This window comes from Strix uralensis, chromosome 24, assembly GCF_047716275.1.
Source record: "Strix uralensis isolate ZFMK-TIS-50842 chromosome 24, bStrUra1, whole genome shotgun sequence".
Classification (NCBI taxonomy): Eukaryota; Metazoa; Chordata; class Aves; order Strigiformes; family Strigidae; genus Strix; species Strix uralensis.
This window is the reverse complement of record NC_133995.1, coordinates 9,729,387-9,757,110: the sequence shown is the minus strand read 5'-3', so window position 1 is coordinate 9,757,110 and position 27,724 is coordinate 9,729,387. Positions and strand designations below refer to the sequence as shown.

The following is a 27,724-nucleotide window of genomic DNA, read 5'->3' as shown; positions in this document are numbered from 1 at the left end:
AGGGGAAATTTTCTTCATAGCTCCCTGTTTTTGAAAACTGCCTGTAACTCCTAGAAACAGGCTTTGCTAGATCCTGATATTGAGGAGTCTAAAAATCCTGCCCAGAGCTCTGTAAGAAACGGTGGAGCTCTAAAGGACTGTTTTTGAAAGACGATCCTTTGATCCGCTTTGAGGAAGAAGAGACATTCTGTGCTACAGAACCTCTACAAGAACCTGGGCTTAAGAAGCTTAGTGAGGGGAGTGGGACCAAGACTGAAGTTCACAGGCTAACGTTTTGTGCAATGGGCTGGTCGCTGGCCCCCTTGCCATAGCCCTGGGAACACATTTTAGAGAAAACAATGCATAAGCAGCTAAATCACCACTTCTGAAATGCTTTTGAGAAAATCACAAAAAGATTGAATCAAGTTCACACTGAGTGATCTCACACTTCCTGACTACAGTCAGAAGAGCTAGACAACAAGAGAACATGCTCTTGTCACCATGACTTTCTTCCAGAAGCAACAGGATATTAACATAAATGTATCTGCAACAACAGACGACCAGAAAAGCCCAGTCACATAGAGCAGAATATCAAACTGATGCCACTATTCATGACACCAGTTGAAACTGCTAGCTGGGAAGAGCAAAACCTTCCTAAAATATTTAGCACCAGTTCAACTGGATTTCATTCACTGCAAGAATTATGTAGCAAGGAGACCTACTACTTATGAAAGCTGAATGCTCCATTCATAAACTTTTAAAGCAAATTAGCATGAAAGTTACTAGAGAAGTAGAGAAGCCTGATAAAAGACTTTTTAAAAAAAATACCTATTTTGCCATCATAAGCCAATGCAAAACTGCTCCCTCTTTTAGATTTTTTATTGCTTCAAATATATAGGGGGATAATGGAGTGCCTTCCTACTGTCTGATAGATCTCAATGCCATTGGGGTATTATGTATGTTCAAATGGATCCATGTTTTTGTCATTTTAGAAGGAATACATTGGACCTGATAGGTCAATACTATTTAGCACAGCATCGTTATGAAACTAAAAAGGGAAACTGCAGGATTTTGCTGTGTGTCATAAGGTAGGTCGAATGTTTCTTTTTAAAAAACTAGTAAAGTATATTTCATTGCAAATGGAACAGGAGATTCTTAATAAAACTCTGCTGTTGGAATTCAAATAAACTATCTGGGATGATTTTCCCAAAATGCTGCCAGGTTTGAAAGCAGCTGAAAATAAATTGCAAAGTGAGTGAAAATAGAAACCACCTCCAACGTTCTTCAGTATTGCTGGATTAATACATGAGTGTAACTGCAGTCAAAATAACAAGACCCAAGGATCTTTTCCCATGCTTGGGGCATGGTTTCCATACACACCTTGGGAAACATTGATTCTGAACATGGAAACAGTGTGGATAGGTGAAACTGTACAGTTACTTTAATACAGCACAAAACAGGAAATAACTGCTTTATTTGTTAAACATTGAGAGGAAATGTTTAACACAGAAAACCTGCTTCTCAAGAGAGTCTACCTTACCTCACACTCCCTTGTCAAAGCCCCTCAGGCAGCTCCAGACTCCGACTTTCTGAAGACTGTGAAAGAAAACAGCAGCTGAAAAAGATTGTAAGAGGAGACAGATTTTGACAACAGAGTTGGCATTTTTGGTCAAACCTTGAGAACAGAAGTGGAAGTATTAGTGGCTGGAAAATGAACTTTAGGGCCCCTTAGTCTGTCAGTGTGATCGAAAACAATTTTAAGGAGAACGGCCCTTTTCCTCCTATCCTCGGGCCTCACACATCAAATTCGCGATCTTGCTTGTTGCTGCGCACCCCAGTATCCGCAAGATTTAAGCGTCTAATTTCAAGTCTTGGCCCGAGACAGGTGCCACGCCGAGGCCGAGGGGGATTTCACTGGGTCCACGCGCAAAAAAGGGTGTCGGGGCCGCACGGCAGCGCCCGGGCGGGACGGGACGGGACGGGCCCCGCCGGAGGGCGCCGGGAGGCGGCGGCGGGCGGAGCGGCGGTCCCGGTCCCGGCTCCCCGGGGCAGGGCCGCCCCCAGCCCCGCCCCGCCCGCCCCTCGCCGCGCCCAGCCCCGCACCTGCCCCCGGCCGGCCCGCTGCCCACCCCGCGCGGCGCCGCCGGCCAGTCGGGCCCAGCCGCCTCGGGAGCTGCTGCCGGAGCCGGCGCCCGCCATGGGCACGGTGCGCGGGGGGATGCGCTGCATCAAGATCCTGCTGTTCATCTTCAACCTGACCTTCTGGGTGAGCGCCGGGCCGGGCCGGGGCGGGCGGAGCCGGGCGGCACCTGCCGCGGGTGCTCCCGGGCCGCGGTGGGTCCCGCGGGGGCGGCGGGGCCGGGCGGCGCGGCCCCGCGCAGGGCCGCGCTTTGCCGGGGAGCGCGGCGGGACCGGCCGGGTTCGCCCTGGCAGCGCTCCCGGCTTTGACTCGCTTCTTCCCGGGAAAATACCCACTTGACAGAGGATGACATTGCTGAGAAAAGACACAGCATCTTTCTTAACTGACGGCCCAAAGCAGTGACCATTTCCCCCACAAGCATGAAAGTTCAGACAGGGGCTGTGCGCAGCTCTCCCAGCGTCCCATCCCGTGCAGTGTACGGCCACGGGACGCTTCTTCACAGCGTCTTGGTGCTTTTTAATAATGTCACTTCACAGCACGAGCCAACAGGTGCTGCTCTGACAAGTTCACCCTAAGCGAAGGCCCTTGCATCCTACTGCACTTACTTTGCTGAAAGCTCCTGATGTGGTCATGAACAGTGTCTACTGCAGAACCCTCAAGAGATCTAGAGAATGCTGCGCCCATTCTCCCCTCACTGCACCTTTTTAATAGTCTCACAGCTCCATAGCACAATTGAATTCAGGATTTCTTTCTTCCTTCACTTTCCCCTCATGCTGTGTTATCCCCACCCCCCCCCCCAACTTTCCAGTTTTTCACACTGGAAAACAATTAGCAGTGTTATCTTCTTAAATACCTTTTTCTTTCTTTTCGATTCACTGGATTTTTTAAAAGAAGTCACAAAATAATCCTGTTCAGTATCTCTGGAGCAACCAGTTTCAGGCTTTTGTCTCCTTTATGCTTGAAACCCAGTTAAACCAAATGCTTTTCCCTCTTGGTGACAGCACTGCGAGCTCCGGGCACACAGTGCTGCTGTGCTCGAGCTGTAGGAGCAGAGTGATGTTGCCCAGCTGCAGCTGCGAGTCAGTAGAAGGACAAAGCCTTGTGTTATGTTGTTTCACAAAAGTGACAATTGCTGTGTTTTGTTATCTGCCTTTTCACTGAGATGGAAGAAACCATCTCCTCAGCTGGATTGGGGACATTCATTTCAGACACATCCAAACTACCAGAGAAGCCTGGACTGGCAGGAGAGGGCTCCTGCTGTGCTCTGGCAGTCGAGAAGCAGAGCCCACGCCTGCAAGCCGGGAGGCTCAGACGACCAGGGGGGCAGGGGACCCTCACACTCTGCTGTGCCACTTCTGTGCCAAAGCTGTGATCCCAAGCTCTTCAGCCACATCCATGCCTGCTTTCTTTGCTTGCTGTAGCTATGCCAGATGAATCAAGTGCCAGGCAATGCAGGACAGATTTAAAAAGCACCACGCCAGGCTGCCAAGGATATGGTAGGCAGCAGGAGTTTTGTGAACCTTGTTCAGGTTGTGCAGTTGCTGCAGACCCAGGCTCAGGGCCTCCGTCAGAGCAGCAGCAGAGCATTGTGCCTGGTCCTGCAGGATGCTGAAGCTGTCTGCCAGGACACACAGCACTGCCTGCTAAGCTTATCAGTATGTCTGGCATGTGGTGGGTCTGAGACCACTGTCTATAGATCTTTCCCCTCAAACAACATGCCTTGACACTTCTTTTCCATCTAGTCTTGTTCACATTAAAGGGAACTTTTCCTTGCATTTGACAGTGTCCATCACTTGTTTGTTAATCATTTCTGTGATTCAAAATATTGTACACTGTAATAATTCTTTTACCTCCTAGTTCTGATAGGGGGGTCCCATGGTGATTTACAGAAAAATGCCCTGTCATAATTGGTCCAAACACACTTAACTTCAGCACGTCCCTAAGAACAATACAAGCCTCTCTGGTAACCCTCGAACAGAACCCTTCTTACAACTGGGCAGCAGCAGCAGCAATACTGAACTGGCAGATAGTCTCCTGTAGTTTGGTACAATGATTTAGAGGTCCAGCTGGTCTCCCTACAGCATCCTATATCCTGTGACACTGGTGATGGACCTGTGATACATACAGGGGAAGGGGGCACCTCTCAGCCCAAAAGGCTGTTATTTAACCCTAAAACAGCTAGGACGGTTGAAAAAAAAGTTTGGTGTGTGTCAAGTCAGCAGGGCTTAACTCCTGGTCACGCAGAACCTCCCCATGAGGTGCCTCACCTACAGTAACAGCATCTCGTGTCCAGACCCAGGCCCTGAGTGGCCTCCTGCGTACTGCCTGACCACAGCGCAGTTCGGAGGAAGGAGGGCAGTGTTCCTCACGGGTTTTGCACCCTGTCCTTCTCATGGGCACTCCCTCTCCACAACCCCCCCGCCCCACTCCACTACTCATTGCATTTCAGGCAAAATTTTGATGACTAAATGAGCTTACTTATGAGGTTTGAAAGTCACTACTAAGTTCAGAAGCACCACTACACTGCAGAGCTGAAAGACATTGCACTATAATAGGAATTCATTGTTACCCAACGCTGACAAGTGCTTCTTGAATTTCCTGACACTGCAATCCTGAGCTGTGGGATTTCAAGAAAGCGTAGGGTGCCAGTGACACCTATTCGATGCTCTCCAGCCAATTGTTACTAAAGTATTGACTGGTCTGTTTATCTTCCAGCTGGCAGGATTGGCTGTCATTGCCTTTGGTCTATGGCTGCGGTTTGGTGGGGTTATGGCAGACTTTGCTTCAGACAAAAAGTCTCCAGAGTACTTCTTCATGGGTAAGTTAAAGTGCCTGTGGTGACAGTAGCCTTTAGCCTTGGTTTCATCCTGGGGCATGTGACACACATTATGCACTGAATTAAATGAAGGCCAACAATTTCTGGGCTGAACTACACAAAACTGGATGTTTTGGTGCTGTGTGTCATGTGCATGATGGCTTTCATCCTTTCTCTGCTTGGTATCGACTTCCTTAGGCCTAACAGAACTCTTCTCTTAGATTTGATCCAATCCTCACATACCCTAAGTGAATTGTGCTAATACTGTCAGAACAGAAGTTGAGACAGGTCAGAGACTCCTGGAACATGGGGGTCACCACCACTATAGCCTTCCAGAGTTTTCTGTGCAGCTGCTAGCCAGCAAAACAACAGTGTCACTTCTGAATGTTTCTAATACCAGTGCAGCAGTAAAACTTTTGCTCTCCAGTTCTCCCTGTGTCTGCACACAGAAGCCCTCAGTGTGACTTTAAATATCAGAGCAAATCCTTCCACAGCTGAAAAGTAAAACTGCAGTGTTTAGTCATCTCAAGAACTCTTTGTCCAACCTAGGCAGGAATCAACTAGTTTCCCAAGCTCACAGAATTGGTATTGGTCACATCTAATTTTAGGCATTTAAGATAAATTTTTTTCTCCCTAGGATTTCCAGTTGGGTTTTCTGGAAAGGCCTATATCTGTAGACATCCTTAAATAGCAGCTGTCTAGGACTGCTAGCAACTGCATCTCTCTATCCATTGGTAATTGTAACGTGCCTTTACACCAGAAGAGTCAGATTTTTTTCTTTTTTAATATATCACCCCTGGGCATGGACTCAATAAAATCCAATTGGTGCAAACATTTTTGGCATCTACAAATGCCAAGTCTGAATGAATACCCAGTCCTGCTTTGTCCATCAAGCCATTCTGGCAGGGTGGCCAGGAATGGAAGTTGACCCAAGATGTCCTGTAGCAGTTACCCATCACAGGAATATTGCCTGGGCTGTGCAGTTACTTTAAATACCCCGATTCTCTTAGTGGAGACCTTGACTCGGATACACCACAGTCCTAACCCCAACCTTCTTCAGTATATGCAACCAGGCTAGAGGCACAGAGCTGACTATATAGTACTGTGGGAATAGATGGGTAAAATGTTATGCCCAGCAAAGTGTCTGTGGCAGTTTTTGAGGCTGAATAAAATCATTCAGATGAATATTTGATTGGGACCTGAGGGTTACTGTAAAATACCCTATAGCACCTCCACTGACACAGAGAGCCAGGAAGTATGATTTACTTTTTCTCTTACACCTGAGCTGCTATGTCAGCAGCATATTAGATCACCAACTTCATTTCCACATCCAGTTTACACCTGCTGAATTTCCTATGCTGTATCTTGGAACTCCTCCCTGCCTCATCCACTTATGTTTGAACCAGGAGATTCAACAAGACAGAAGGATGTTCTGGCCTTCAAAATCAAGTACTGTTGGTTTGTTAGAAGCCAGAAAGTAATACATCCTGTGATGTGAATAAGCACCACAGTCATTTCACAGCTTTGGAGTACAGACTGTAACGCTGTATAAACAAGATGTTCTTTGGTGCATGTGTATTTAAACGTCTAAAAAATTTAATCTGCTTCAGTCCTGCATAGAAATTACAAAAGCTGTTTAGAGTTGTTCATTTTGGGAAATCCTGGGGAATGTTCTTGTAAAAGTTTCATCATGTACCGTGACATTCAACTATTAGGCTGTCACATGTATTTATAGAGCTGTATGCTGTAATATGTAACTGCTAGCAGAGGAAGTGCTAAGGAACAGGACTTAAATATGTTGAGAATTCTTTTAAACTTGTACTTCTGACTGAATTCTAAAGCAAAGTTTTGGCCCTTTTTTGTAATAGGCATTATGCTCTGAATGGAGCACTCCTGCTAAAACCAAAAACTTTTCTGCTGCCCTCCCTCATTACAAATCCTGTTAAAAGCTGTTGTGACTTCTGAGCATCTGATGGGACAGCCATTCAGATATCTGAGGCTGTTAACAATCTGTGACTAAGGCAGTAGTACAAGAATGGTGGTTGCTCAAGAGCTTTACCTCTCTAGATTTCAGCTCTGAGTCCCCCTTGACCGCGGTGTATTGGGCCCTTCTCACAGAGACTAGGAGTGTTGTTTATTTGGCTTTGTGTGTTTGCTCTGTAACATGCATTCTGGGTGACAGCCAGAATTTTGCATAGGAATTCTTAATATGGAACACTGTGCAGCACACAAGGAGCAGCTGCCCAGAGGGATGAAAGAAAAAGCAGATGATCAGTATGACCTGGAGATATAAACATATGGCCATATATTTAAAAATAATTTCTTTAGCTCTGTTCCACTGGCCGCTTTTGTGACTGTCTTGGGATAACCCAAGCCCGTGTGATCAGATCAGCGTTGTGTCAGTGCTTGGAACAACAGTGCAGCTGCATTCAGAGTTTGCTTTGTAGGTTGAAGCACTGTCCAGAATCATAATCTAGTGGAAAACATCTCATTTTCTTGCTTCTAAAGAGCAGCACGTTCTGCTCTTTTTGCACCTGTATTGAGCTGCCAGCTGAATCTAACCATCTTCTCTCTTGTGCTTCCTTGTGATGTGTTTTTTCCTGGATCTGAAATGTTGGTTTAGTTTAAAATAATTGATAATTATATCCTTGCATTTTCCATTAGGCCAGAATGAGTCTCCTTAAATAGCCTTGTTCTTTACCAGCAGTCCAGCTGTCTTTTCTGCCCCCTTGAATAGTTTGGGCCATGACTTGGCAACCAGGCCTGTTCATCCTTTCCAGCCACTGAAATGTTTCTGTTGCTTTGAGAACAACTTACAGGCAGCAGTGCTGAGGTCAAACACATATGTGTTCTTAGTTTTCTGTTGCTTGTGGTTTTGTGCTCAGTGATCTATATTCCCAACTGCAGCTTGCAGGTTTTTAACCTACAACATAAAAGGTTGGAATTGGAACTCTGATCCATACAGTCTCTGTCCACTTTACCAGATATATCTTACACTGGAGCGGCCTCCTAAAATTGGACATTCTCTCCGCAGCTCCCCAACTCTTGGAGTTCCCACTGCAGTGACAGGCATGACTATTTTTATGTTCCTCCATCTCATAGTATGTTTTTTGTGCCTGTGCTTCAAGTTGTGAGGCAGAACTGTAGATTTCCTGTTATATTTCAGTTCAGCTCTGGTAGATTTCATATATTCCTCTCTTAGCTGTACTTGAGAGAAAAAAAAAAAAAAGAAAGAAAAAAAAAAATTAGCAAAGGTCAATAGCTGGGCAGTTACCTCTTTTATCTGAGTTGTCTGTGACACTATACTGACCAAATGGAGAAAAGCTCTGTAGAATAAAGGGAATTCCCTAGGATTGCTCATCCTTCTTGAAACTCCTGTACCAAGACCCTGGTGAGCTTTTTACTGGGCAGGAAAGTCTGCAACAATCAGAAGGAAAAGAGAGATGCTTGTGTGAACCCAAGATGTCAGCATTGCTGTCTCACAATTAATTGGTCCTTAATTAATCCTTTGTAGTAGTGCTGTTCTTAAATTTAAAAATACCTAAAGCACAGAAGTGAAGACACAGTGCCTGCTGAGTGCAAGCTGAGCATTTGTGAAGTGAAAACTAACACGGGGACTTTTTAAAGGTCAGTTCAAGACACCTACTCTCCCCTCTCTGCTTTTGGTGGATGAAGAGGAAAGTCTGTTCTAGTTCCTTGGGCAACATGGAGGGACAAACTCTCTGTATCCCTAATAAATGAAGTGCAGAGGATCACATCACTGCCAGCAGCAATAAAAATGAAGTGTGTGTACTCAACAAGTCCCATCAGGAGTGGTAACAAAAACTGATGAATGTGAATGAATCAATCTGGATGATGCTTTCTCATAACTGGCAGCACTGAAGCATTGCTTCTCCTGCACAGACAGAGCTCACAAACTTTGTGCTATGTTATGTTCTCTTTGCTCCAGCTCTGTGATTCAGTCTGTGGTCCAGGGACTCATCAGGGCCAAACCAGTTGTGGACAGAGGTTTCAGGATGGCTATGGCTTTTTCTTGGGGTCTGTGAGAGCATGAGTGATCATTCTGGCTTTGAAAGGTACAGTTAGATGGCGCATGCTTTAGTATATGAAGTCATGTCTGGAGTTGAAGGACATTAGTAGTTTTTCTCCATAGTAGTGGGTGCCCATACAAACAGGAGTTGGCCAGCAGTTAGATCCATGTAAACTGCAATTCTCTGCTCCTGTGCCTCATTTTGTTATAGTGCTATTCATGTATTTTGGAGCCAAGCGCTATACTTCTAGTCAACAGTATTTTCTCTCCAAAATCCAGAGCCTCTCAAACTCTATCAGCCTTTAAAATGAGAGCTGTTGGCAAAGTAGCCTCTGTGTAGAGATGCAATACCACAAGAGCAACATCAAATGGTCCTGCCATGTGTACTGGAGAGGCTTTTAGTCTGTACTTAAGACTTAAGCAATGAACTTGCCTTTCTTCCTATCATCTTGTGTCCAGGTCTCTTCTTCTGCAGTTGAGGAAGAGTGGTTTAGAAAAGGCTGATAGTGGCCCTAAGTGGAAAATGAAAGCTGCTGCGCTGGAAATCTGCTTAAAAAATATGATGACACCACCACTACCACCCCCTAAAAAAACCCTTACTCAAAATGAAAGTTGTTCAAAAGTCCTCAGTCTCTGTACTGGATCATAAAACTTAGCATCAGTTCCTAAAAGTCAGTATCCTGCCTGGCAGAGTAAAGGCAAGGCCACCACAAAGCTAGAATGCCAACAAAACGAGCTAATTAAGCCTAATGGGAATAATCCGTCCATCTAACCTCAGGTTGACTGTTTTATATTTACAATATGCTGGATCCAGGAGGCTTTCTGGTTTTTTTAATTAATCACTTAAGCATGATAATGCACTTTATGCTTTTTGGCTGTTAAACTGTTCTCCTGGGTAAACCTTTCTCCCACCCTGCTCTCTTTGCCTGTAGCTATCTAGAAGCTAGTTAGCTCCACACAGCAGCAACAGTTGAAAAGACAGTTACGCCATTTCCTTCTTTGACGCACCCTCTTCTCCTTCCTCTAGGCAGCTGCAAGTCACCCTGGTGCCCGCACAGTGGTCGCATTGCTGTGAATGCTGAACTCTGACAGTACCGCTCACTGAGTGCAAGAGGCCTCCCTCAGCCCAGCTCAGAGAGCAATCAAGCAGTTGTAACTGATTCTGGTCAGACTGCCCGTGCACAGACCAGAGCCCAATACCACAAGCTCAACACTTCTACTTTTCCAGAAACAGCCACCTGTAGCAAATGAACCTAGGTGACTGAGGATAAACCTGTCCTGCACGAAGTAAAAAGACATCAAGATGTTTCCTTTTACTGTAGCAGCACACTAAACTCCGGGAATGCTCAGGCTCTTTCAGTTACATGCTTTGTTCTTCATACATACTCTCTTTAAAAGGACTAACTCTGCTCTAGATGCCAGTCTCTAAAGTGGCTTCTAGAAAAAGAACCAAACCAATATAACCCATTGTATCTCAAAGGAAATGGCCTGTGTTGTTTTATTTGGACAGAGCTGGAAATACAGTGGGACTGTCCACTATGAAGCCGAAGAGGAAAGCATTTTGTCTCCTGGAAAAAAATAAAACCACAACAAAAAAGCCCTTAGCGCCTTTTTGGGGTGTGTCACTTCAAAAACATCTTCAGAGAGGATTTTGATTGAGTTGGCTTGTTTTGTGCCAGCACTTACTCTATCTGGACTTGGGTGGGTAAAGACAGCTATTTGCAGAGTCCTAACTTTTGCTGCTGTGGGGCTTGCAGATTTCTGTGAATTCGTTACAGCCATACTCTGTTTTCTGTTTTGGGTGACTTGGAGCCTGTACATTTAAGCATTAGAAGTGTATAATTCTTGTTGACATCTGCATGGAAATGTATGCATACACACAGGATTATTCAGGGTGTCCTAACCTAGAGAGAATTGCAGAGAATTATTAGAGGAGTTCAGAATACCAAATGACTGAGTATTAAAAGGCAGATGAAATACAGTATCAATAAAGGAAAGTGACGCAAGTGGTAACAGATAACCTAAGATGGTAACCTAAGCAGAATAAACACTGACAGATTTTAAATTAGCTATAACCACACAGGAACGTGATCGTAGACTCACTGTCAGTTGCTCTTGACGAAAGTGCCTTGCTCAGCTGCAGTCAGAAAGGCATATCAATACCAGGAATTATTAAGTGCCTTGCTCAGCTGCAGAAAGGCATATCAATATCAGGAATTATTAAGAAAGGAAATTAGAATCCAACTGAAAAATTTTAATATCATTGTGTAAATTTCCAGTGCACTCAGTGTCTTGAATGCTGTATGTGGTTCTGGTCAAAAAGGATGCAATAAAACTAGAAAAAGAACTAAGAAGTTTGACAACATTATTATTATCATACAATGTACTATGAAAACTTCCATATTAGGAAGTTTTTCACACTATTCATATAATTAAATCGTAGAATGCACTGCCACAGGATTCTGTGAAGTTCAACCACGATAGCACAGATCCACCCAATACAGGTATGCTGATGCCATCTGACTTCAGTGAAGTTTGGTACAGGTGAAGTAGATATTGACGGAGCCATTGGAGACTACTGAGGAGGCAGACATAAGCATTTAGGGTTGTGAGATCCATGTGAGCAAGACATGTAACAGGTGCTGGTGTTCTGTGGGAAGGGGAAGGCAGTGGACCAGGATGTTACATTACAGTGAGGTTGCTTTTAAACTGAAATTCAGAGGATCTGTGCGTCAGCAGAAGCCTACAAACTGGCTGGTATCTGTAATGTTTTTGTGGTTCCAGGAAGACTAACCACAAAATCCCTGCTAAATTCATTCAAGACTCATAATTATGTCTGTGCATTATGCTCAAATTAAGGGTATTTTCCAATTCTCCAGAAATTCATCTTCCTTCAGAAGACACTGCCTCTCTTCTCCAGTTTTGTAAATGTATTTTATAGATGCATATACTAAAAATCTAGTAACAAGCCTGTTTCAGAAACTGACTCTGCTCCCATGTGCAACACAGAGCTATCCCTGTCTGGCCTGTTATTTCCAACTCCTATATGTGTTTCTCATCTTTTCCAATAGGGTATTTGCACTACAGGTTCCTTGGTGCTCTACTGTGGGCTTGAGAGCCTCAGTCCTTCTGTGGAGGAGCACCTCTGCCTCCCAGACTGTAATGCACGTACAATCCCAGGGAAATTTCTTCAAGTCATGTCTGGGTTCTAGGACTCCTGTCATCACTGCCTCTAGATCCCTTATACCAAAAACAGAGCTTCTTGTTTTCTCAGTGGAGCATGAACAGTTGGCTGTTTGTTCAGCGTTAGTTACTTGGCCCAAAAAAGAAAAAGTAGAATTATTTAAAATGGAAAGTGACTATAGCAGCCAGGTAAACAAGAAACCCATGTGAAATAAAGCCAGACAGAGAGACAGTGTATGTTTGTCTGCTCCTGCTCTTTGCAGTAGTCTCTATACAGGGATTTGTATCTGAAAGCCCTCAGTAAGATTTTGGAAAAAAAAAACCAAACCCAAAACAACCAAACAAAAACCACCTCTGGGAGTGTGTTCTATTCCAGACTCTGAAATTAGATCTCTACCAGGCTATAGGCAGTCATCAGAGTGTATCTGGTGGTGGTGGTGATGGTTCATGCATTGTCTGAAATAAGAATGGTTTTAACGTTCACATTAGCAGGCTCCTACCTGCCTGGTCTGTGTTGTAATGTTTCCTTTCTGTTCATAAAACATCGGTAGTACGCCCTTCTGCCTATCCCGTGATTCTTTGCAATGGGAGCATAGAGGGATTCTGATTCTAAGGACACAGTTATTGCTCTGTCCAAGTGCCACATGACAGACTAAAGAACTGGTGGCATTTCCTTTCAGATTAGTTATACATAGATTTGCATGTTACCTTGAGAGTGGTCTTTAATTGCTCTGAGGAACAAAGATATCTTGCAGATTTCACTTGTCATTTTTCTAAAAATGAGGCTGATCCCTCCCTCATTCTTGATACACATAAAGTCATATTTCAGTCATCAGCTATAAAATTCCATTCTTCTCTTCTACCTAGTCTAAAATGATGAAATTCTGTATTCACTGCTAATCGCAAAGGTTTTGCTCATCCAGAAATGACGCACAGAATACCCTTTACCCTTCCTGAGGTGCTTCTTCACACTTGCAGATCTGCTGTCTCCAAGCACAGCCCCAGTAGGGTATATGTGCTCGCATCCAGAGGAAACAGCATCTTATGGAAGAACTCTGTGCCGTGAACATAGATGCCAATCCAGAGATCCCTACTGAGTTGTTTTTTTTTTATTTGCCATTCTTCATTAGTGGGAGCCATAGGTTGCTCTGAGACTGCCAGGTAACTTTTAAATTCCCCTTGTAATTGCAAAGCAGAGTCTGCTACAAAATGGGAATCCCTCCTGTTGGAATTTTCACAGGGAATACCCCCATTTGACATTTTCTTTTCAGGAAATAATTATTTTCCCCATGGGATGAATAAAAAAATCAAGTATACAGAAAAGCTACTGCTTTACTGCTTTCCAAATTTGTTCTTTGCAAAATGAAACAAGGGCTGAAGTATGGGCTTCCCACCCTTACACTCTCTATTTTTTAGCCAGAAAGGAAATCAATTTGCTATTAGGTGTTCTCTCACTTGAGTTACTGCTAAAAGTAGAAGTGTTAGTTTCTCTTCACAGCATATAAAAATCTCCATGTTTGTGTGTGTGTGTGTGTGTGTGTGTGTTTTAGCACAGCTAGAGCAAAAAAAAAAAACCACACTAAACCATCACCCCAAAACCTGAATATTTCCCCACAAAAAAAGGTCAAGAGAATAGGCTCTGTCCAAAAAACCCCCCAGTCCTATGACACTTCATTTTTCATCCTCTTGTGTTTACAAAAAAGCCCGTATTTCCTCCAGTACGCCTCATAGTCATTGGTGTCCTGGCTGTGTCTGCTCAGACCAACCAATTTTTCTGTTGTGTTTTGCACATGGCTTTTAATTCTTTGGAATGTGCCTCTTCATCCCTTTGCATTCAGGGACTGACAGTGACTTGCTTTGTGGGTCCTGCATGCAGGTGCAATAAATATTCCTGAATTGTGGGCAGTCACACAGATGGCAGGTTTCTGCCATTAAGTCCAGTGTTTGCCCTCCTTAGTGCCGTAGCAGTGTGCCTGTTCTCAGTATTCTCTCTTCATCCGCTGTCTGCTCCTGTGTGGGCCGTGTGCTGCCAACAAACTCAGAGACTACTTAGCTGTCAAACTTGCTCTCCTCTTCATTAGCAGACACAGAACAAAGCGACAAAATTAGGAATCAGGAAATGAACAGAGGCAAGAAGAGGTACGAGGAAAAATTTCACACAGACCACAAACATTTACTTCCTTTCTACCTTGTACTTTCCTATTTGTGCTGCACAAAAAGCCACAGCTAGACAGTTTTCTCAAAATTTTCCACTTACCAAAACAAGCCCTCTACCTTGACCTGACTTGCATGCTTCTTTTTGCCATGCTGAGGTTTGTGGTGAACTTTTTTGTGTCAGTTTCTAACTATCAAAAGTGTTCCATTTTGTGACTATAAACTGAGCGTCTTTTGTGTTTCTCTGCTGCGCTGTAGATGCCAAATTGGAGGCCTTGCCAAGGCTTTGTACTTTACAATGGAAGCGCTTATGAATAGAAGCTGATTAAGGCTTTGCTTTCCATCCTGCTTTTTTGAAAGGAACAGGCTTTAGTGAAACTTAGTTACTTCTGACACATGATACTATTGCATAGCAATGTATGACATTAACACTACCAAATTTCTGGATTTGTCTGCTTTGCTGATCCTAACTAGGCTAACTTGATGGCTATCAGTGCACCATGTCTCTAGGTAAGGCTGTGATTCTAAGGGGTGCCATACAGTGTCAACCTTTTCCTTTCCTTTCTAGAGAGTCTCGCTTTTCAATTTAGGTCTATTCCTATTAAAAATTTGAGGTGATCATGCCTACATTGCTGCGTATAGCCCACTAGGAAAAGAAATACTAGCACCCCGTCTTACATACTTACACATCTAGGATGTTTCTGAATCTATTGCTTTGAAACCTTTGCTGGAAATCATCTTCCAGTTTGAGCACACCTGGATCTGGGTGGTAGGAAACCTCACAGTGCAAGCTGAGAAGTAACCTGGTCCCTTTGAATTTTTTTCAATGTACTCTTCAAGTGTCTCATTCCTGTGTGAAAGATTACATGTGTGTATACATAGTAGACAAGGTAAAACATCTTTAGTTTTGTACAATTTTTTTTAAGTGTCATCATCATTTTCCATCTAGAAATAGCTGTCTGAGTATCAACAACTACTAGTCCCAAGCTGAGAAAGGACAAAGTCTGGAATGAACTCTCCTGAAGAGAAGATGGAAGAAGGTGGTTTTAAGCCCTTGGCTGGCTCAGCTGTGGGGCCAGACACACAGCAAGCTCAGCTCTGTTTAGTGAGTGGTGTGAGTTCTTCCTGTAACACGCCTTAAAAGGGAAGTTCTGACTGAGGTAGTGGTTTAGCTGTGAGTCATGCAAGCGAAATGTCAAGTCTGTTTCTCAGACAAAAGCAAATCCAAACTCTTGAAAGTGGTCTCACCCCTCAAAGAGCTTCAGAGAGCTTTGTCTTTGCTAGCTGGAAGCAACAAAAAGAAATAGGAAGACTTCTTTCCAGTCGTCTTAATCAAAATCTCTCTGCTAAGTTGCCTGATAATTACAGGGACTGGAGTAGGGAGTGACATGCAGAAAAGGGTCCAGGCAACATCTTTGTAGTTACACTCCATTTGTTACCATGGAGATCTCAGGAAATGGCAGTTTTGGCGTTTGGCAGTTGAACGGCAGGTTCTGCACCTGAGTTTTTTGTCTCTTCCAATTCACCTTCCAGGAGGGGCTGAGCTTTCTCTCCTGAGCCATTATGTATCTTTGTATATCCCTACCTCAGTAAAAGCCACTGTGTTGTGAATATGTGTGTAAGTATCAGCTTGAAGATGCACAGTCCTAGTAAGTCACAAGATGTTGAATATTAAAAATCTAGAAAATACAGAGTATGAAATACCAGCACAATCAGCAGCAAATCCCACATATCTGGCATCACAGACCTGGCAAAGGCATATTAATTATAATTGTTTTATTGCTATTTAGCAGAATGTGTTCCTTAGCAGCAATCCTTGGCACAAGAAAGGTCCCAGGGCAAGAAGAATGGAGGAGAGGAAAAGGATCACAGTAGCTGGTATAGATATCTGGCTGATATACAATGATGTGCCAGATGACTGGACAGCAGGCAGGAGTTTGCCTTCTCCAAGCAGGCTGCATCTGTGTGGCAGGGTAGCTAGATGCTCTGTATACTGATTGTTTTTTCACTTTCCTAGCAATCACTGCAAACTGTCATTTGTAGGGCTTTCTAGTCTAGGTTACACATGGCCTACTAACAGTAAATGCCAGCAGTTCTGTTAATCCTAAAGATTTGGTCAGATTTTAAAATAATATTCAAATCGCTAATTGAGAACACGAGAAGTTCTCGTTAAAAGTTTGCACAAAGCTGGGAGCAAGGCTCACTGTGCCCTCTAGTGCGCACAGTCTGTAGCTCCACTGTCCCCTCACAACGGCATGAGGGAAATGAAGCTGCTTTGTCCAGCAGTGGAATGGCGTGGCAGATTTCTGCGTGTCCCTCACGTTGCCCACACAAGACAAAGACTAGAATGACAAGGCACTGCACTGAGCCTGTTGTACTTTGGCTGACATGGTACCCAGAGACAAGGCACAAAGACAGTTGTTGTCGTCTGATGGGAACTGACACCGCCCATGAAGGGATGTATGGATGGATCTATCCATTTTCAGGCAACTCTTCTCCAAGTCTTCTGATGATAATGTACTGATAATATTAGCCTTTAAAAGCTGCTGATATCTCATATTCTGACACATCAGTATGTTGGAGGAAAAAAGTGTAAAGTAATGACACTGGAATAGGCCTGTCCAGCAGGCAGTAAAGCAGCTACTTATTGTAAAAGGAAGATGCCATGCTCCAAATCACTGAACGGTACAGAAGCTTCCATTCTCTGCAGTGACCAAGCTCAAGACTATTGCTGATCTTAGGACCTCCCCCAAGCTGTTCTTCCCACTCGTTATTTTGCCAGAGGGTGAAAATTCATTGTTTCGTTCACTTCACAGAATCACAGAATCGTCTAAGTGGGAAAAGACCTTAAGATCATCTAGTCCAACCATTAACCTAACATTGACAGTTCCCACCAGCTTCCTCCAACAGCTTTCAAGGAGTTCCCCCAATCCTCCTCTTCCTTCCAATAGCAATCAGCTTTATCCCCAGCCAAAGCACTGATTTCAGAGGAACATGACACTGTAGTGCCTATACCTTTCCTGAAGATGTTCAAATGTCCTTTTTTATGTACTGCCAGGCAACTGATGGAGCATAGCTGCCAGGTAGCTTTTTTAAGTCCCGCCCCTACACAGCAGTACAGCACATTTCCAGCCCCAGGTTTCACAGAAATAAGCCCTCTAGCAATGTTGGAATTTTTTTGCCTTACGTTCCTCACTGAAGAGTTGTAAGGTGGTTCTGGATGGTATGGTGTATTTTCTTCCCGGATTGAGCTACCCTTGGGACAAGAAACTTGGGAGGTGGAAGTCTTCTCATTCGTCTCATGAGATTCTCTAAGAATTCTGAAGAAATCATCACTCTCCTTTTGTGGCAAGTGAAACTTTTCTGTGTAACAGGTGTTCTTTGTGAGAGCCAGAGACCATTGTTACAAATGTGTGGTTTTGACAAAATCGGTAGCAGACTTTGGGAAGAGAAACCTTCTTAAAATTCTTGTCTGATTCTGATTTTTCATAGGACTCTATGTATTGGTGGGAGCAGGGGCTCTCATGACCACAGTTGGATTTTTTGGGTGCTGTGGAGCAGCGCGGGAGTCTCAGTGCTTACTTGGAGCAGTAAGTAAAAGGTTTCAAGGGCCTGGGCTGCACAGGAAAATTGTTCAAAAGCATATGCTTTGTGTCATTAGTGGAAAGATCTTTACTGTCCAAGACCTGAAATGTCTTATGTCCTTTTACTGGCTAATCTAGCATATCTAGCCACCATGCTACTGCAGAGCTTACATACATAGATACATGAAGAAGTTCCATTGCTTGCCTCATGTGATATATTTCCTGGAATTACCTTCTGTCTTTTCTGAACTACCATCTGAGCCACATCTTTGCCATTTCTACCATTGTTTCCATATTACAAGAAATCTGACTTGACACCCTTGTTATGGACCCTCCTTACCAGCTTTCTTTCAGTTACTGTGTGGGCTGTTAAGCCCTGGGCAAGAACAAGGGACTGACTGGCAGTCCGTACAAAGCAGAATTGTGCAAGGTATATTAATATAGTATTCTCTTATTCTCTTCTTCCTCTGCAGTTCTTTGCTTGCTTGTTGGTGATATTTGCAGCTGAGGTCACTGCTGGAGTATTTGCCTTTATAGGCAAGAAAGTGGTAAGTAGCAAGCAACTTCTAATGTAATAATTAATAAGGCAGTTATGGATTTCAATGCTGACTGACCTACAGTCTGGCTCTTGCATAGGAAAACTTTCCAGGAGACTTTTCTCAGGAAGACTCTCTGACATCCTTATCTGGAATCAGTGAGAGCTTGTGTCATCACAAGTCCAGAATGGGATGGAGTTTTTGCCCCCCTCTATTTAAGAAAATCTGTAGGTGTGGTTCAACCTTATGTCCACAAGGAACATCAGGTAGAACTATGTGGTAAGAGGATACTGCTTGGTAAAGGAGCAAACAAATTCAAGCACTGAACTTCTCCAACTAACAGTGTTTACCCAAAACACAGAATACAACATATGTACATTCTGACCCATGCAGAGTCCCTCTGAATGTCATCAGGCCACAAAACCTCCTGTCTTTCCAATCATACCTCGGTTTACCAGGCATAATTTTCTGTTCTGGAGGTTGATGACACAAGCTGCAAGTCTGCACTGGATTGAGGGTAAGACTTATTTGCCACTCATTTGGTAAGTCTGATTTCTGCAGGCAATACAGGAAGCCCAGAAAATCTACGAAGACATTTATGATGACTATACGAAAAACCCAGGGGGGAAGGTCAACAGGACTATCTATCACTACCACTTAGCTGTGAGTAGTCCTCCTGAACTTTAATACCTTGCACTACTACTCTACTGTCACATTACCTTTTAAAATTCAGAATGCCTCCCACTGAGGTATGCAAGAATAGAACTGAGTGTTAAAATAGAGCCAGAGGCTCACAACCCGGTTTCCTGATGGCTCTGTCAGAATTCTAGTTTTCAGACCCCAAGTGATCCGCACCTTTGAAAGTGAAAATGGCCAGGCTTTTAAATTTCAGCTGATGCCTCTGGTCTTTGCTGTGCAGAAGATACGACTATTATGGCCCTTTTGGATATTAAAATCCATGAATAAATACTCACAAATGCAGAGAGAGGTAGAAAGGTCTGAATCTCTCTGCATCTGTCAGAGAAAAAACTGTGATCTGTGTCTCAGGACTGACCATGTGGCAGATCCTGGTCACTGGCTGAACCAAGTAGGTAAAGAACCAAAAGCACATGGGTGACTCAGTTCAGGCCACCCAAAAAGTTAGTGTCTGAATCAGAACTAGAACCTGTGACTTCCTGAAGCCTATTTGTGTCCATCCTGTATCTACACTGCCTCCCACAGAGATCAAGCCCAAGCTCTGTTGCTCCTTACAGCATTCCCACATTCTTTAGAACAAACATTTCACAACCTCAGACCCTTTTGTCCTTCTCCCATAGCTGTTATTTCTGACCCAAAGAGGAATTCCAAGCATTCTGTGGGAGACAAACAGGAAAAACAAACCCTCTTAAACACTCTGATTTATTACTGTCTCCAAAGCCAGCACTATGTTTTGTCAGAAATAAAGATTCTGGCATTCTCTGTTGTAGCTTTTGTGCCTTGCCCATAACTCTATGTGCGCTACTTGAACTTTCTGCTTTCTCCCTTTAACAACTCCTTTTTCCTCATGAGCCAGGGATCTGCTTTTCCAAAATCCACTTGTTCACTTTGTTATGAGATACTGCATAAAAAGCCCTTCTGGAAGTTGTTGTTAATACAGATTTGTCTGTGTGCTATGGCTTCAGACAACTGAAACTGGTTTTTGAGAATTTTGGCCCACACAGATGGAACTCTACAAGAGGTAGCCGTTAATATAGGGAATCAATTTATGACTTGATCTGTACTGTTTCTTTTTTTTTAGTTATTTATTATCTCACTTTCAGTATGAAAGTAGTAACTCACTTTCAATATGAAACAAGTCTGAGGTTTCCCCTTCTCTGATTCTTCATCTCTCTCTCTCTCTCTTAGTTTCAATGCTGTGGTAAAGATAATACAGAACAACAAATGGGATTACCCTGTCCAGAGAATATCCAAATGCCAAAGGCAAGTGTCCTCTGTTCTGGTTGTTCTAATCACTATTTCATGTCAATTGCTTAGTAAAACGGAAGACATTCTGTAAGTAAAAGAAAGGAAGAGCTTCCTTTTTACCTTATAGATTCTAGCACAAAATTCCGTATGAAATGGAGCAGAGTGGAGGCAGAAATAAATTGGAGGTCATATTGAACATGCCTAGCCCTCATTTCTGATGCCTTCTTGTAGTATCCCATGGTAACTGAGACAAGATTACATCATCTGAAAAGTGGGAAGGACGTAGCAAAACAGGAGTCCTAAATGAAAAGCCCCATGAAGGCTGAATTTTGGCAAGTACCTGGCTTAATCATGCATGGAGAGTCCTGACTAGAAGCTTTATTAGTGTTAAGAAAGATACTGTTATTTCTGTCTTTTGTGGAATCTGCTTGTGAGTACAACGTCAATCTGAAGGGCCAAAGTTACTGATTTAGCATGGCCTATGATATAAAGGGTTTTAAATTTAGGGAAAACTGATTCTAAGAAAATAACTTGTATGTGTCAGCCTGTGCAGGTAAGGGATACAGATGTGTCACTAGAAAAAGGAATATGCTGTGAAAATCATCCAACAAAACATATGGCATAGATGCAAGAATCAGGACAGTGACTGCAATAATATTTTTCATGTTTATCTGTTGTTTAGTGAGAACAGCTGACGGAGTTGGTTGAAGTATATTTTTCTAGGAGTAAAATCTTTCAATTTTGTTTTTAATAGAACTGCCTGGTTGAAATCCAGAATGTAATTGATGCTAATCTGCGTTTAGTTGGAATTGTTGGAATTGCAATTGCTGGCATCACAGTGAGTAAATCCATGTTCTCGCTCTCAAATCTATATTTGAGCCCAGTACCCCGTCTCTTACTCAAAGCTTTGTGGAAGGTGTTTTGCAGCAACTGGTGAGGTTTCTCAAAGGTGCAGCTGTTCTTACTGCTTTCAGTGTGTCCTCTCTCTGGGAACTACCCACATCGACACAAGCAGACTTGCATGACTTCATCTTACCAGTTCATTTTGTGTCCTTAGACAGGGTCCAAAGTATCTAATGGTAATCTTACTTTGTTGTAATAGTAGGAAAGCAGAGAGCATGTGAACCAAAGTGAAAAGCAAAAGGCTGTAGTAGCATTTCATCTATTCCAAAACAAGTGCAGACTGATGCTTTAGGCCCTTTGGGGATCCATTCCTTAGATTTCAGAAGGAATAGAATGCCTACCCTTTCTATAGAAATGGCTTTCCAGGAAAATTCTGACTGTAGCATTGGTACAATGTGAAGAATGATTTATAAACAGATTTTCTAGGTCACAGATCCAGTGATTGGTGTCTATTTTGTTAAAGGAACAGGCTTTAAACTGCATAGTTTTCAGAACAGCATTTCCTTCCCAAACAGGTAGCACCTAGTTACAGGTAGCTGTGTCATCGAACTGTATCATCAAAGCATCGATAACTCTCCGTACAGTCCCCCTTCCCCCCAGGTGTGCGCTGTCGCGTTCCCAGGGTCTGCTCCCCGTGAGAGCACTGTCACCCATAGATGTCACCCGGCAGCAGGGATATGGCAGGAGTGGGAGGTCCCTGTCAAACATGGGCTTCAACAGAAAGCATTTTCCGGCAGGCGTGTGCCGCCGCTTCCTTTAGACTCAGAAGCCAGCAGCAGTCCGAACCAGCATGAGGAGCCAGAATATCAGTAAAGAAATACACCTCTAGCTGCTCTGAAGAGCAGGAGATTCATGAACTTATGTGGACACTTAGAAGCAGATGAAGGGTTTACGTAGGTAATAGAAACTGTGGTGTGGGTAAAGGGGATTAAACAATCCTGTGATTTGTGTAAAACGTGAAGGTATACTCAAAAATACAGCAAAGCAACATGGGTGGGACAGAGTTCCAATAACCTCATTGCTCCACAAGGATACACTAGAAATATGAACATCTCCATGGCATCCCACCTCAGACACAGCAGAAGTTATGAAATTATAACCTCTTTAGCAGTAGGAACACTCTGTACATTTCTCTGTGCTTGTTTCTGACACTTCATGGGGTATGACTGGCTAGCTGTCTCCTTCCTTAGGGAGGTATGTGGGGAAGGGATATGAACTTAGTGGTTTAACTGCCTGATAGTACTGCTACCTCTTATCATTGGCAACAAAGCCTCAAGAGGTAGCTGCTAACTGCCTTGGAGAATCAACCTGTGGCAAAAAAAAATTTCTGGAGACTCTGGCAACACCCACTGTTCTCTGCTTTTAACATTCCCTCCAGCTAACTAGTTCCCTAACATGAATAGAGTTTTATATTCAATGTATAGTCTTGGTCTTGAGTAGTAACTGTCAAGAGCTTGGCGTTCTCTGTAAAACCACAGTGCTCGGCACCAGTTCCAGAGACCTGGTTTCTCTGCATTCATCCTCTGCTCTTACTCAAAGGTGTATACAATATTCCACCTAAAAGCATTCTGCAACTCAGAACCTTTTGGTGCAATATTAGGCATAATACCGATAGTCACAGTTATTGATGTCAGTGAATTTTATGCTAATAATATTAACATTTGGGGCTGTTATGCTGGCCTTAACATTTAGAACCAAGAACAGTAAAACTTGTGTGAGCAGAGAAAAATCTTGACTTTGAGTAAGAGTGAAATCTTTTATGTTAATTGTCTGATATCTTGGGGTTTGTAGATGGAAGCAGTCACTTGCTACTCTGCCATAAGAACCTTCAGATTGTTCTGATATGCAGACTATTTTATAACTGTTTTGTAAGTGGATCCCTAAATTGCATCCCTTCTCTTCTAGATCTTTGGCATGATATTCAGCATGGTTCTGTGCTGTGCGATCCGTAACACAAGAGACATGATCTAAAACGTTCACTGCACAACTATGTCCCAGGAGTTCCAGACTAAGCTTTACAAGAAGTGCTCTTCTACCCACTTTAATAATTGTAATGCATTTTAATTAGTGTTTTAACATACTGAGAGGAAAATATCCCATTAGGTGAGCAGGTGAATTGTACTAGTTACAGTAAAACCAAAGTGAACAAAAAGGGTTTTAAAATGTCCTTTTTAATGAAAAAAGCAAAGGTGCATCTAAGACTAATTTGATTTTTAATGTTTGTATATGTGCAACTAAGAGTTTACACACCTATAGACATTGTGTAAGCACATGCATATCTCCCCTTACAAAGATATATGCACATGAGCAGGTACCTGTATATGCAGTACCTTGTTTAGGTAAGTATGTGCAATGGAATATGCTGTGTGTGCATGTTTGCATGCATATTCTTCCACAGTCTCACTATGCAAGAGTGCACACACACCCACAGGTATACAGTGCTTGAAACCCTTTCATACTGAGCCCCTGTTTGCCAAGAATTAGCAGGGAAACAAATGCCATTTTTAAAAGTAAGACCTATGCTCCCTTTTGTAACAGTTCTTTCCAAAGCCCAAACAGGATAGAATTCATAAAATTGGACTTTATGAAAAAAAAAAAAAGAAAGCCTAAGGGCCTACTCCAGCAAACTAATTCATGTGAGTAGACCCACTGACTTCACTGTCATGCAGAGACTGGATTTATTTTTTTTTTTTAGGACTGGACCCTTCATGCAAATGCAGAAAGCTCTGGGGGAGGAAACATGTCCAAGGAGATCCAGGCTAAAGGAAGAGGGGGAAAGAGGTGGGAAGCTGGCAAGATAACGTAGTCATTCGAGAGCAATTGTAGTGCAAAGTGTGCTTGAGCTTCCCAAGCTAGCCTGAGACACACACACACCAAAAAAAAAAAAAAAAAAGAGGGGCCACTAAAATCTGTATTCATAAGTCCCTTTATCCTGCAAGACTCTATATGGTATATATGCTGGTGCAGGAGTGGAGCCTATATCCAGAAAAGCAGCCACTTAGATACTCTGTAGAATCTAACTGGCCTGTGGAAGCCGACTGAAGAGTGAAAATGGTCAGGGAAAGACACACAGCACTTTAATATCTATCCTCTGTTTCTGCTTCTGTGACTATCACAGCTTCCATGGGGCTCTTACCTCACCCTCTCACCCTTTCTTGCGGGTATAAGGCAGGAAAGAAAAATGGGACATTTTTACAGAGCCATAAAGTAAATTTTCTTACTGGCACCTTTAGATTGCATGTCAGGTATAAAAATTACACTGTGTGCTTGAAATACCTCAGGGCTTGCGTTTACATAGTTTGTTTCTATATTTTTATTTTTCTATTTATCATATTTATTCATAAGAGAATGTTCCTTTTACAACAGCCTAGAAGGGAGAAAGGTTGTCCCCAGAAGGGGAAAATAAATTACATCAAAGGCTCAGAATCTCTTAATTTTTAGCTTACTCGAGATAATTCACCATTTCAGAGAACACCTTTCTGCTAACAGTATCCGTGTAGCAGCTTTGTCTCTCTGATGATCACTAGTTCAGATTTCTGATATAGTTGTTCCATACACGATGGGGAAAAGTTCAGCTAAACTACACATCTCATTGAAATGGTCCATGATGTCCAACAGGACTTCAGGCATTTACAAGTCACATGGTCTTTATTCCGCTGAAACGCAATGGAAGGAAATGGGATTTCAGAAAACGTGTGCATTCTAGTGCACATATTTGTGTGGAATAGACATCCCTCATACTTATCTCTCACTTCCCAGAGACACTCACGCTCCCATTACTTTTCTGTTACTTCAGGACTGGAAATAGCGTTGCTGTTCCATGTATGCAATTTAATTGACACACCTTGCTGTCTTTTACATAGATCTCTCTTTTCAAATCATTTAGCTACAAACTGCGACACTGAGACAGCTGTGCACTAAATGCCGGGCATGCAGCAGGCACTGCTGACTGAGCAGCTTCTGGACCTAGCTTAACCTAGCTCCCAGCTGACAGGGAGACTGTATCATACACCAAAGCAGAGTTAGGCTTGTACCACTCTGTTCACAGCTGATTAGCTATGGGTGCCATGTAAAAGGAGGGCCTGGGACCTTATTCTGCAAGCATCAGACCAGGAAATAGGGCCCCAATCTGCTGTCTGCTCCTAAGAAAGGCTCAAATGGGAGAATGACACTTGCAGCAAATCCATTAAGGTCTCAAGCTGAAACTAATTAAGTTTCTCATAGCGGACAACTGACATAGCTGAAGCAATTTCCTGGATCCCAGATACACTTGAGACTGTCTCTACCACTGGTTCTGCTCTAAACAGATAACGGGATAGTATACAACTGGGGTGTTTTGTACCAAGGTAATACTGACAGAAGAAAACCATGTATAGTGCCATTTTTGCCATTCAGAGCAAGACAGCTTTCCAGGAAAACCAGTAAAAATAGCACAATAGGGAAGTCAGTGGTTCAGGTTCCAAGATTACTGCCCTGCAGGGATAGAAATTTATTGCAAATAAAGCTATTTCCTACCGTTACACTCCACCTTGTAATGACAGTATTTTGTTTATTTTAAACTCATCTATATATAATTGGGTTTAATTCCTCAATTTTGTAGCACCAAAACGTAATGATAGGACCAGAAATTACTTCGTTTACTGTTTCTTGAGTAAGTTGGAAGATGCCCATTCCTGCTTTTGAGATGCACTGAATAAAAAGGCAGCTTGCAGAAACTTCTGTTGCTTCCCCAGCCCCACCGCTCCCCCAGAAGTACAAAAACATTTAAGTGCCTTATGAAAACAGGGAAGAGTGGTACAAAGAAACCTTCTTATAAATTCAGTCTTGAATAACCTCACTTTCTGCTGAAGTGCTTTGGGTTTGTGGGGTTTTTTGTCTTCCTCTGAACATTGTGTTTGTTTTTCTGAGCATAATTACTGCTTATACTCTAGGGTTTGCTGCTACTTAGGTATACGGGATACTCGCACTGCATATCAGGAACAGAGTAGTATCAGTTACTGGTTTAGTTGTCTAAATTATTGGTATAACTTAAGCTGGAAATCAACATGTTATGCATCTACCAGTGTTTAACAGAATCCAGAGATACAGCCTCTTTTGTTGTTTCCTGCTGTCATCTGCTGTTGAGGTGCATAATATATTCGCAGTTTTCTCTGCATCTTAGTAACTGAAAGTCTTTTTTAACTCACTAAGGGACAGAAGATACAGCTGTTCTTTCCCTGTCAAGGCTGTAAGAATTCCTTCCTGTTGCTTTTAGATCATAGCTAGTTAACAACTCCCATGTCCAGTGACTAGCTTGAGCAGCCCTTTTTAAACGCTCAGATGTCACAGGCAGGGTTATGGCTATCAAAACTGGATATGTAGCGCCCACAGTTTATTGTGCTGCTGCTCTTTCATTTCAGCTCTTGAAAGTGCAAAATCTTTGATCTTTGTCTGCAGTACAAAATCATTTCCAAGCAACTACACCATATGTCTCCAATAAGAAAGCTTTCCAAAGGTAAATAAATCTAAACCAGTATCTAAACTTCCTCAAATACAGCTCACACTCCAGAGTTGCATGCCCGGATTTCAACAATAAACACCAATGCCTGTATGCACCAGATACAGAGTAACTGCCATGTAAGTCCTCAGAAGTACCCATTTAGTCCTGCCCCTTGTACCTGTCTCAGAAGAAAGTGACAAAAGATCAAATCCCTCCAGGTGATAATTCTGAAAGCACATCACACATGTTTTCTTCTCCTCCTGTCAAACAGTTCGTTCTAAATCCTAAAGATGTAAATTGCTGATGCCCTTATTACATCTCTAAACATCACTGTTCACATTTCCCCTGCCTAATTTTTCTAAGTAACTGACTTCAGTGGGAGCTTCATTTGTCACAGCAGAGCCTCAGTCAGTTTTGATACCTTGCAGAGATTGCACAGGAGCTGATGAAGCACAGCCCTGTAATATCCCTACAATGAAGATTCATATTTCACTTTTCTTCATACTGAAAGTGATAGTTTTATAGCAAAATGTATTTCATATGTATTGGAAAAGAAATGAGAGTTATCTTAAGCCTTCAAATGCTGTATTTTACAGCCTTTGGAGGCTACTGATTAACAGCATCAGGTGCTGTTCATAGAACATGTACATAAATAAAGCTTTTCAATCTTACTTCTTCCTCTCTGTTGGTGCTCCAGCCACCGGGTTCTCCAAAACACAAACCGCTTCAGTAGAACGTATTTGTTTCTGTAGCACAAGTTACGATTTTGGACAGAACTGGCGTGTCGGTTTATGCTGCAAAGGCTGTAGCAGAATTACCTCTATGGCACCTTTCTTTGAGAGAAAAACCCCACTTATTCTGTTGCTGAAATCCACAGAATTCGCTTTAGTCCAGTGCGTTCTGAAGTGGCGTTTTATCAGCTTTTCTGTCTTGAATTTGAAACCACTTTCTAATAAAAATAACCTGACGTAAACGAC

The 27,724-nt window shown here is 42.9% G+C and overlaps 2 protein-coding genes across 4 annotated transcripts in view; one reads left to right on the top strand and one right to left on the bottom strand.

Annotated features, from left to right (window-relative positions):
- Window positions 1–4,828, bottom strand: part of LOC141954386 (uncharacterized) — a 123,725-nt gene extending 118,897 nt beyond the window's left edge. For all 3 annotated transcript variants that reach the window (XR_012632159.1, XR_012632160.1, XR_012632158.1), the window contains exons 1-2: window positions 2,973–4,828; window positions 1,520–1,594 (exon numbers count right to left, since the gene is read on the bottom strand). The gene's annotated coding sequence lies outside the window, so the exon portion shown is untranslated. The remainder of the gene's footprint in view (window positions 1–1,519; window positions 1,595–2,972) is intronic.
- TSPAN2 (tetraspanin 2) lies at window positions 2,108–27,724 on the top strand. Its single transcript, XM_074893833.1, has 8 exons — window positions 2,108–2,245; window positions 4,835–4,937; window positions 17,794–17,891; window positions 18,359–18,433; window positions 18,983–19,084; window positions 20,306–20,380; window positions 21,120–21,203; window positions 23,174–27,724. Exons 1-8 carry the CDS (start codon window positions 2,177–2,179, stop codon window positions 23,237–23,239), a joined length of 672 nt encoding a protein of 223 aa, XP_074749934.1. The 5' UTR covers window positions 2,108–2,176; the 3' UTR covers window positions 23,240–27,724.

Excerpts from the sequence above, each read along its gene's own strand:
- TSPAN2 (XM_074893833.1), top strand. The coding sequence starts at position 2,177 with ATGGGCACGGTGCGCGGGGGGATGCGCTGCATCAAGATCCTGCTGTTC. Across the intron at positions 18,434-18,982 it reads CCTTTATAGGCAAGAAAGTG|GCAATACAGGAAGCCCAGAA; the intron begins GTAAGTAGCAAG and ends TGATTTCTGCAG. Across the intron at positions 21,204-23,173 it reads TTGCAATTGCTGGCATCACA|ATCTTTGGCATGATATTCAG; the intron begins GTGAGTAAATCC and ends CTTCTCTTCTAG.